The sequence below is a fragment of the Petaurus breviceps genome, unplaced genomic scaffold, assembly GCF_028583685.1.
Source record: "Petaurus breviceps papuanus isolate PSGF00001 unplaced genomic scaffold, PetGlider_PUasm1.0 174, whole genome shotgun sequence".
NCBI classification, from domain to species: Eukaryota; Metazoa; Chordata; class Mammalia; order Diprotodontia; family Petauridae; genus Petaurus; species Petaurus breviceps.
The window spans coordinates 66953639-66965154 of record NW_027185761.1 but is presented as its reverse complement, the minus strand read 5'-3'; the positions used below and the strand labels follow the sequence as shown (position 1 = coordinate 66965154).

The 11516-nt window shown below is 43.5% G+C and overlaps 1 protein-coding gene across 1 annotated transcript in view; it reads left to right on the top strand.

Annotated features, from left to right (window-relative positions):
- Positions 1–11516, top strand: part of CACNA2D3 (calcium voltage-gated channel auxiliary subunit alpha2delta 3) — a 1089703-nt gene that overhangs the window by 884977 nt on the left and 193210 nt on the right. The window contains exons 21-24 of the mRNA XM_069084367.1: positions 3586–3631; positions 3788–3885; positions 6608–6701; positions 8912–9007. Of these exons, the coding sequence (XP_068940468.1) occupies positions 3586–3631; positions 3788–3885; positions 6608–6701; positions 8912–9007 (334 nt within the window). The remainder of the gene's footprint in view (positions 1–3585; positions 3632–3787; positions 3886–6607; positions 6702–8911; positions 9008–11516) is intronic.

Sequence of the window (11516 nt, the reverse complement as noted above, 5' to 3'; positions counted from 1 at the left end):
CTTCTTCTTCTTCTTCTTCTTCTTCTTCTTCTTCTTCTTCTTCTTCTCCTTCTCCTTTTCCCTGTCCTTGTCCTACTCCTTGTCCTCCTCCTCCTTCTTCTCTTCCTCCTCCTTCTCCTCTTCCTCCTCCTCCTCCTCTCTGTCTCTCTATCTCTCTCTCATAGGGGTGGGATGGGGAAAAATAGATTGATTTTATTTAAAGAAATACTTTTGAAAAAAAAAGAGAGGTTTGGAGTAATGATGGTTATGAAATATTCTCTGCACTTTCATGTGAAACCATTTTATGATTATTTTTGCATAGTTTGCTCAATTTTATTTTGTTACAACAGAGCTCTCACAAGGTTGGAGTCATCAGGAAATATTTATAATATTTATAATATAAAAATAAGACATCAATAAAACATAATATGATTCCATATGTATGTTCATGCATGCACTTATTCATTTAAAAATATTAAAAATTATTCAAAACAACGAATTCGAAAGAAAAAGAAAAAGAATAAGACACATTTTCATGAAACTGTGTGCCAAGAAGTGAGGATGGGCTGATGATTTGGGAAGGGTGAGAGAGCAGAGATAAATGGCCGGAATGCTCCCTTGCCATCCTCACAATGTCAGCAGAAAATGAGGATGGTCTCATGATAGAACACAGGCAATAACCATATATGTTGGAGAGGCAGGAATGGGCAGTGATCTTAACCATGGTATGGAAACTCAGAATTGCTAAGATCACGGATATATTTAAGTATCTGACATACATGCCAGGCATCATACCAAACACTGGGATACCAAGACAAATCATCAATAAGTAGCTTTTAGGCTATAGTCAGTCTTTTAGAAAGAAGAAAGAATTTAAAGCACCAGTCTTCAGGGTGTAGACAGAAAAGTGGGGACAGAATTAAGAGGAAGGAGAAAAAGAAAAACATAAAGATCAAGGAGCCATCTCAAGTAATGGCCTCTAAGAGCTTCTTTTGATGAGTACAAGTTGGTACTTATATGCAGGGAAAAAAGGTTCTCATGTTATGTTCCCAAGAAAGGGAAACATTGGCTCGATTATAGGAGTAGAAGAAGACATACAAGGCAAGGAAGGTATGAATTGGGGGCAAGGAATGTAAGTTAGAAGTTCCAATGGAGAGCCACATCAAAGACACTGTTGTGACAACTAGTGTGTATTAAAAGGCACAGAACTTTTGAAAGCAAAAAAGTGCTCATCCTCTGGTCGTCTGCCTTAGGAAATCACCCTCAAGCACTCTGTCCACTTCTGGTCAGCACATGTCCACAGAGTTGCAATGGAAAACTGGAGTGAGTCCAGGCAAGATGAGATTAAAGGGCTGGACAGAAGTTCCACAGGGAAAGGTTTAGGATGTGAGCACTGTTTAGCCTAGAAAAGAGCTGACTCATTGGTAACACTGGGTGATCGCCTTAACATGTTGCATGAAGGACTTAAATAAGATGTAGAGTGGTTATTCTCAAATTAGAGAAATTAGGGTGAAAGGATGGGGTTAAGATTATACACAAAAAAGAAGAACAGATTGATTTACCAAAAAACAGGGCAGAGATAATACTGGAATGGTCCATGAAGGCAGGTGAATGAGTCCTGGCTCCTAGGTTACTCAAGATGACAATGTTGCATTCCCTTCAGATCCAGCATCTCAATAGACATACACCCACCTGAAGAAATGAAGCTGAACCAGATCATCTCCCCAGTTCCCTCTAGGAATGTAGCTGTGTCCTAGATGCAGAATTCTGGGAAAAGTTACAGCCTGATGAGATGACTTAGCTTAAAATATTTGAAGGGCTCTTCTCTTTGGGCCCAGAAAACAAAGCTAATTGCAATGAATAGATATTACAAAGAGATCATGTTACACTTCGTGTCAAGGAAAACTTCTTCCTAACAATTGAGTATATCCAAGAAGAGAATGGGCTGCCTCAGGAGATAGCAGCTTCCCTCCCTCTGGAAATCTTCAAACCATGTCTAGGGGATGATGTCTTGGTCGTTTTGGACATCATTTTTTCAGGTTCAGGTTGAAGTAGCTGGTCCCTGCTGGCTCTGTTAGCCCCTGAATCAATGACCATGCCCCCAAATAAATAAAAAGGCAAAGAAATCTGGAAGCCACCATTACAAAGTAGAAACAGGGTAATGTGTCTTAGATGGCTCACCAGTTAACTGCTCTTCTCCCAACTAAAGGCCCTATGATAGAGCAAAAAGACTGTCTGGCTATTTATCAGTCACCGCCTGGCCTGTTATGGGGTCACTTAACCCCATAACATCATGATCTTCAGTGTCTGAGCACCATGAGACTTAGCTGAGCTAGCCTTGCATCCTGATAGAAGAGAAGACCTGCATTCTAACCTGTCTCAGACACTTACTAGCTGTATGGCCCCAGGCAAGTCATTTCTCATATTCCAGCTTCACTTTGATCATCAGTAAAGTGAAGGGTGAGATAGTACCTACGTCACAGTGTTGTTGTGAAGTCCACGCTCGATCTGGTGTATAAGCAGCTTTGAAAATCTTAAAGGGCTTCATGAAATGTGATCATTATTATGTGTGAAAAATCCCAACTCTTGATGATGCTCTCTCAGCCCTTGCCAACATCCTCAAATCTCTAAAAGAGTTTTTCAATCCAGATATCACTCCCCTTTGCATCCTAGAGAGCAATGGTAACCCCAGCTCCAGTCCCTTTTCTTGGGCAGAGGCAGGCTAAGGTGGAAAGGAAGCTGGGTATATAGAACCATGAGTTCATCAATGTCAGGCACTCTTTGTATGGAGCCTGCCTCCACTGCCATAGGTAAGACTTTCCTCTGTCATCTTCATTCTTAGTTTCCCAGAGCACCAGCAAATTAAGTGACTTATTCAGCATCATGATACTAGTATATGTCATTTTATAGGATTTGAATCCTGGTCCTTCCATCTCCTATGCTATATCTCCTGTGCTCAAGGTCCAGTGTCAGTCTTTTCCCCATCTACCAGGCTGAAGGCTTCCACATCTCTGAGCTCAGGCTTTCAGGAATAATTAGATCTAACTAAAGCTGGAATTGTAGGAATTTGAGTTAAGGTGGGAAAAGCAGTAGGCCAAAGAAGCGGAAGAGAAGAGGCCACCTCCAGGCGATCCATGCCATGCCTTCTGATGACCAAGAGGCAAGGCAAGTGTAGGAGCAAGGGAGAGTGAACTCCTGTCCTCCTGGAGAGAAAGCTGGCTTCCTCTTAGGAAAAAGAAGTCCCCTCCCCAATTTTGTGCTGCCATGTCCCACTTGCACCACATTAACTATGCCTTTGAGTAGTGAAAAGTTCAGGATGACCAGAAGGGGAAAATAATAATTGGAAAGAGAATTATTTCATCTAAAAGAAGTGTGGTATATAGACAGTTTCTGGCACATAGTAGATGCTTAATAAATGTATGTTGACTGGCAGGAGCCAAAGAGATATCTGCATTCCATATACTAGGCCACTGAGCCTACCCACCCTTCTCCCCACAACAAAGTATACCTAGAAGAGAGGACCCAAATATTCTTCCGATAATCCTGATGATTCTCTCACACACACTGTTAGTTAGTATTAATGAAGCCATTCTCCTTCCTTTGCAGGCCTGCATGACTTAGAACACCCGGACGTATCATTGGCAGATGAATGGTAAGATTTCAATAATACCTAAATGTGGGATTTGTTCCCCACTCTGGTTTCATGCTGTTTGTGCTCCCTGTGCCCATTCTCCAAGTTCAAAGGTACAGAGGGAGGAGGCTGGTAAATATTTACATGCTCATGCTTTTGGCCATGTCGTGTCCACAGGTCTTATTGCAACACAGACCTCCAGCCTGAGCACCGCCAGCTGTCTCAGTTAGATGCTATTAAGCTCTACCTCAAAGGAAAAGAACCACTACTTCAGTGTGAGTCCGTTTTCCTGCTTAATTTGGTGTGTTTGGTGGGGGGGGGGAAGCAGAGAGGGGAAGTATCCCTCCCCCTACCAACAGGGGACGGTGCTCGATTCTAAAGTTCAATGACTTTGAGTGAACTGAAGACCATATTTCACATCATCATTTCCAGGGAAGTTTTGCTCTGGCAGAAAAAGGCTGTCATGTGAAATATAGCCAAACTCTATTTTTTGTTTTCAGGAATGGGAATGGGAGGAAGAGGCAGTGTGGGTCTTTGAAACCCACAGATAATTACAGAATTTCACTTAACCCTTTGGATCCAACATGATTTTTTTTCCACCTTGATTCCATAGATATTCGTTAATACCTATGTAGGCTTTCCACTAGTTTGAAGCACCATGGTGTGATGGGGGCTCTGGGATCTCAAAGGCTCAGTCGATCACAGACAAGTTTAAGCATGATTTACTCTTCTGGAAAGTCTTTGAGGACCTGTCCAAGGAAAGATCATGTATCTAACACCTGAGAACCAGTCTGAATAGGTTTAGAATTCCCTGTGACAACAAACTCAAAAGATTCTTCAAGCATCTTTTATGACAAGTCTGGGACCCCTTCCAATCTTTAGCACAGAGCAGCAGAGGGAGGGCAGCACCCCTGAACTCAGAATCAGAAGACTTGACAGAAATAGCCAGCTTTGATCCTTACTGTCTATATCACTCTGGACAAGCCACTTCCTTTGTCTAGGCCTCAGTTTCCTCATTTGCAAAACAATAGGACCAAATGAGATCTGAATTTCTTTCCAGATTTAAAACTGGGACCATAAGGTCATTCATGAAGTTTACGATTAAGTAGGGAAGGTAAGATAGGGCAAAAATAAATGTCAGAAAAGTAGGGAGGGTATGATGAATGAAGTAGAAAGAAATGAATGGTCCAGAGTTCTACGAGAGCACCAAAGAGGGAGGGGGCCCAACGGGTTCTCTTCTCTCTGAGCAGCTCTATGAAAAGTCTTGGTAGCCTGAACTCACCTCCTAAAACCCCAGTATTTGGGATATTGGATAACCTTTTCTTCTTAGATGCTGGTAAAATATCTAGTCTCACTATTTCTGTAGACACATAAAGAGCCTGAGACCTACTGTCATATGCCTTGCTCAAGGCCACAGAAGTCATTGATGGCACATCCAGCACTAAAATCCCAATGCCCCACCTATCAATTGGATTTACTTTCCCATAGGACACATTATGTCATGATGTCTCTCTGAAGAGTGACATTTCACTTCTTCCCTTTATTTTCTCCTCCATTCCTTTTTATTTCCCCAATTAATATATAAGTCCATGTATGTGGGGCTTAGACATGTGACTTCATTGCTATAGGACCCCCAAGAGTGTGGAACTCTTCTACCTTCTCTTAGAGGGACTTGGAGAGGTCGTGACCTGTTCAGGGTTTGGTAACCAGCATGTGTCAGATGCAGGCTATGAACCCATGCCTCCCTAGCTATGTGTGTGTGTGTACATCCATGTACACATGCAGATATATACATGTATGACTGTGTGTAAATATACTGCCTGAAATTGCCTCTAGAAACCTACTTGCCAGTCTGCCTAAAATTCCCCCCTTATTAATTCCTATGGTTTAGCTGGCTTCCTTCCAAAACACAGAAATATAACTTGTCAGACATTGATGGGAATTTTTTCTCCTTAACTTGAATGCGGGTGAGTGAGCAAGCTGGGCGGAGCAGGGCAGCGTGGGAAAATAAGATGCTGTGTGTATGGGACAAGTGTAGATGGAGCGTTTGTGGAGGACAGGGAGGGCCTGGCCTTTGTAACAGAGACCTAAGTGACTGGAAAGAGATTGGGCGAAAAGCTACAGAAATGGATGTGGGAAGACTGAGGATAGAGTTAGAATAATGGGGGGCTGGTAGGTGTCAAAAGGGCCATTTAGTACAAGCTCCGCATTTTTCATTGAGGAACAGAGGCCTGGGGGAAGGAAATGACTCATCTCAGGTATAACAGACTTTTGGCAGCAAAGTCAGGATTTCCCCTATTCCCCCTACATTGTCCCTTCCCATTCCCTCCTTTTTTCTGCTCTCATGAGCCATGTGCCCCAGAGCTCAGTAACACATCTCCAGGTCTGTATACCATGACTTGTTGCCTCAGACCTTGAACAGTCATGTCCATGAGAGGAGGCAAGGCCTCAGAGACCATTTTCAGACACAGATCATCCCCTACATCATGCTCAATCCTCTGGTGCTCTATTAGCCAAAGACCTCAAGCATCTCACAGCACAGCCTGAAGCGTATCTTTGCTTAGGGACACAGAGAAGCCAGTCACACATCCAGATGCCACAAATGATCTCATCTGCTTCTCCTCCTTTCCTTCCTTCCACTAAAAACACAATCTAATAAATCTACCCAGACATCAAGGGGTCTGGAATCTCTCTGACTTTGCTTACTGGATGCCCCCTTTGAGCTTTTGGCAGCAGTTAGTATCCTACTTTCCTCATCACAGTAACATTTCCCTTGCTGATGCCTTTAAGGGAAAGGCAGATTTAAATCTCTTCTATGTATCGACTTTGTTTGATTCCCTGTGAAGTTTGTGAAACATATTCCTAATCAAGGTGGGGATTGGATAACATCTCCTTTAACACATAAAAAGGGGGCCCCAGATTATCTTCTGCTTTGTGACTTTTGTGCTTATTAGATCCATCTTTCTGAGACTCACTCCCTTTTTCATGTCTCAATAGGTGACAAAGAATTAGTACAAGAAGTTCTTTTTGATGCCGTAGTAAGCGCCCCCATCGAGGCTTATTGGACCAGCCTAGCACTCAACAAATCTGAGTAAGTTGTTACATGCATCTGTTCTTTTGGGAATTCTCTTACAAGATGTGGAAATACCATTGCATTTTAAGCTAACTGGGTCCAAAACTCTGATGTTCCATTTCTCTATTTTTCCCCAAAATTTACAAACCCCAAGGGGCTGTAGCGAAGCAATGACCCCAGAGTTTCACATTCAGCCCCAGGAGTGGAGGGAGGAACACCTATGTTCCATGAATTTTGGGATGCAGTGATATGGGGATTGTTCCAACAAGAGAGAAGGGGCTTTCTTGGCCCTACTTAGACAGCCTTGTGTTAACAAAGAAGTGAGAAAATTCAGGTTCTAGGACAAGAGAGACTGTATTTGATGGGATAGGAAAACATTAGATTCAGAATGTGGTTTAAATTTAAAAATTTAATAAAGTGTGCCATGATCCTCAAGAAATTGGGATTTTTTCTCGTTTTCCTCTTCTATTGCTTTCATCCTGTCTCTTCTTCCTTTCCCTCTCTCTTTTCCTTCCCCCTTTTCTTCTTTTTCCTATTTATTATCCTTTTATAACAATTGTACCTGTTTTACTTGCTTTTTCTTTCTTGAGGGATATTTTTTAAGCTATTGTGCAAGAATAATGAGAGGAGAGGGAGAATTTTTTGTATTTTCTTGAGCACCTCTGGATTATGTATGTAAATGAATGAATATCACAGAATCATGAGTCATGGCTTATGGGAAAGATCTCAGCAATCATCTAGTCCAACCCATACTGTAAAAGATTCCTTGCTCTAATAAATAGTCACCCAGCCATTGGTTAAAGAACCTCTCCAAGGTGGAAAAAGACTGCCCCCTCTGGAGGGGCATCCCATCTACTTCTGGACAGTTCGATTTTTTAGGAAGAATTTATTGGCTATGTTCCCTAGGGGAGGCAAGGATCCATGAAATTAAGCATCCCTGTCCCCAAGAGATGTCTTTCTTCAGCATTTTCATTTTCCACGACAATCTATATAAACCAGGAGTGCTCATCTGCTGGAGCGTGTGCTGCAGATCACCAGACCAATGACCCCCTTCATACTGTTGTCCCTTCATTTTAAACAAGGCTGAGCATCTTTGCTGATAAAAAGAAAAGAACCTGCCTTGGTGACTAGAGGGTTCCTCAACACCTTCATTTGTGAATTGTCTCAGGACTCTTCTCTGTGGGGACAGGGATCAGGATGCCTAATCAGGTGTGCACATCTGTGGGTATATGTTTGTTGATGAGACATGAGTAGAGAAAGACTAACTGAGGCAAAGTCCACGAAGGTTATACTTTGAATAGCCACTTTTTGCTGCTTTTTTCTTGAGGTATATTGGACTTGGCATCATTGGCATAGAGGATAGAGTACTGGACTTGGAGTCAGGAAGGCCTGAGTTCAAATACTACCATGGCCATATATTAGCTATGCGACCTGGAAGAAATCACTTTACCTCTTTGGGACTCAGATTCCTCATCTGTAAAATAGATAAGCCTGGACTCTGTGGCCTCCAAGGTCCTTAGCAGTTCTAATCTGTGATGCTTATATTGTGCTACTATAAAAGGGCTGAGGGCAACAATGTTGAGATGTCAATGAGAAGCTTCCAGATGGGGCCCTTTTTTCCTTGCCTCCATTAAGAGAGTGCTCTCCTCCAGGCACAGAAGGGGTTACACTTCCCTGCAGGCATTGGATTTGGCTTGCCTCTGCCCACTTCCAGGGCAGCCCCTCACATGTGAGTTTTCTCCTCTGCCCAATGTCACCAATGACCTCCCCCACAAAGGAGAATTTGGATAAACTCATCCAAGCCCTGACAGTGAGAGCACAGGGGCTGGCCTGGACAAAGACTGCTTTCTCTGGGTGTATCCATCATTCCTTGGAGAAGACACAGGCTTTGCCTCCATGGCCAGAGCCCCCAAATAAGCTGTTAGTGCTTTTGGCTCCACGGCTGCCTCTTCAGAGGGGGCATCTTCACATGCCATTCTCATCAGCCTGAAGCTCCCCTGTGATGCCTATCAGCCGATCACCCTGTACACACTTCTGGGGGGAGGGAGGCCTCTTCAGGGCTGCCTAGATGTCCATCTTGATGAAAAATGAATGTGTCTCTTGTAACTCCTTTTCCAGTCCCTGGTTCAAGCATGTTATTGCATAAAACTAGCTTGGACTAATAAAAGAGCCATTATCTGTTTATTGTCTGCAAACATTAGCTGGCTGACTGGGCCGCTCTTTTTCAGGAACTCTGACAAGGGCGTTGAGGTGGCCTTCCTTGGAACCCGGACTGGCCTCTCCAGAATCAACCTGTTTGTGGGTGCTGAGCAGCTCACGAATCAGTAAGTTCTGCCCAAGCGACAGGTGGGAGCAGGAGAGGGTCATTCAAGGTGGCTGTGGGTGGGGGTGGATTTTGAGTCAGTTCAACAAGCATTTATAAGAAGGGAGATGAATGACCAGTAGCTCTGGAATCAGGGAAGCCAGCGTGAATTTGGCCTCTTTTACTTACCACCTACTATACTTTGGTCAAGTCACCTAATGATGCTTGGATTCAATTTTCCCATCTGTAAAATGAGGGGATTAGAACAGATGTCCTTTGAAGGCCCTTCTAACTCTAAATGGATGGACCTGTGATTTACTACCATGATGCTATTAAGTGACGGCTATATGCTCATTTCACTAAGCCCTGCAGATGTAGAAACAAAATCAGAAATAGTTCCTCTCCTCAAGGAGCTTACATTCTACCTTAACTCACTTATCAAATAAAAAGAAAAAAAAGAAATAACGAAGGAAATTGTCACACTAGGGGCATTAAAAGTGGGGCCAGGAAAGGACTTTTGTAGGAGGGGACACTTGACCTGAGGTTCTAGGGATGGGAGATATGGAGGAAAAGTGTTGTTGGCAGGGGAAAGAGTCTGTGTAAACATATTGAGGAGAAAGGTGGAATGGTTGTGTATAGGGAGAGGTAATCAGGTGATTTGGCTGGAACAGAGAATGCTCTCTGGGTACACCTAAGGGTGCATCTTTTCCCACTTTCATCTTGTCATGGAAAGACAGTGTAAAGTTTAATTGAAGAAGCCTGGTCAAATAAACAAGCTTTCATTAAGTACTTAGGGCATTGAACTAAGGGGCAGTGATACAAAGAAAGGCCCTAGGAAGTCACTGACCTTAATGGGTTCACAGTCCAAAGGAGGGAGATGAATTACAAACAAATGTGTACGAAGATTCTCTTCTCTCTCTCTGTCTGTATTCCTGTCTTTATCTCTCTCTGTAACTGCATCTATATCTATCATACATATATCTATCTTTGTTCTTCTCTCTGTCTCTCTCTTTTTCTCTCTGTCTCTGTTTCTCTCTCTCTCACACACACATACACATAATTCTCTACATACATTTCCATATCTATATATGATTACTTGGGGGTAGTCTCAGAGTGAATTCACTAGAATAGAGAGAGATTGGGAAAGGTTTTCTCTAGAATTTTGGGTTTTAGCTGGAACTTGAGGAAAGCCAGGAGGTAGAATTGAGGAGGGAGAGCATTCTAGGCATGGCCTACAGCCAATGAAAGTACTCAAAATATGGAGATGAAGGACTGTGTGGGAAGGACATGGAGGCCCATTGTCAAAGGCTCATTCATTGGCTATGTAGTGGGCAGCAAGTTATAAGAAGACTGGAAAACTGAGAGGGAACTAGGATACAAAGAACTTGAACACAAAACAGAAGATTTTCTATGTGTTCCTGCAGGTACTAGGGGACCACTGGAGTTTATCCAACAGGGGCCTGACGTGGGATTGGGAAAGAAATGTGTTTGCCTTTGGACATGCTGAGGTGTATGTCCACTTCCAGGTGTCCAATAGGCAGGTGGAGATGCAAGGCTGGAGCTTGGGAGAGACGAGGGCTGAGTGAGGAGATCTGATCATCATGGGCACTAAAGCTAACATTTAGACATGAAATGCTTTACATTTATTATAACATTTGAGCCACAGAACACCTTTGAAGTAGGCAGGCAGCGAAGACGTGCTTCCTATCCCCCTCTTGTTTAGACATGATAAAGCCCAGAGCTGTGACACAAGCCAGGGTAAGACACAGAAAGTCTCAGGTTCAGTTTCCTCATCTGGAAGATGGAGGTGAAAATCATTTCAAGTTCTACCTGGGTTGCTGTAAGAAAATCAACAAGCCAACAAGAGTGATTTTTAGGAATTATGTTGCATAAAGTAGGTTTTATTTTGTACTTAATCACTCCATGGATCCCCTGTGTGAGATTTACCTGCCCCAAGTACCCCCACAGACTTTCTCTGTCCCTGGGAAGACTCTCAGGTCCCACTGGCCTCTTGGATCCCGTCGCCCATCTTGAGGAGCTCTTGCAGAACTCAGGAGATATCTGAATTAGAGTCAGAACAGAAAGAAATCTGAGAAAGCATCTACATCTTTTTTTTTTCTTGAGCCCATCTCAAAACAAATAGCTCCAGGGCTGGCAGCTGCTCTCCAGCCTTGCTGTGGAATTCTTGCCCTCCCAGGGATCATAATCTAAAGCCTGTTGATGTTTGAAAATCAAAACGCAATCTGGCCTACTTTGCCTTGCAACAGGTCCGATCCTTCTCCTCCTCCCGCATAGGGTGGACAGACTGGGTATCCCTGGGGCAGAGGGACAGCCGCCAAAGCTCTGGTACACATATGCGGCACCAGTGGTCAGATGGGGGGGGCCTGCCCAGGCCCCCAGCTGGGCCTCAGCTCCGGGGTGTCTCTACAGGCCAGCTGAGATCCTCTGTTTGCTGGGAGTCACTGATTGAGGCTATTGGACTATGATCATGATGCAAGGAAGTGGTCCTAGACAGTGAAAATGCCCATCTC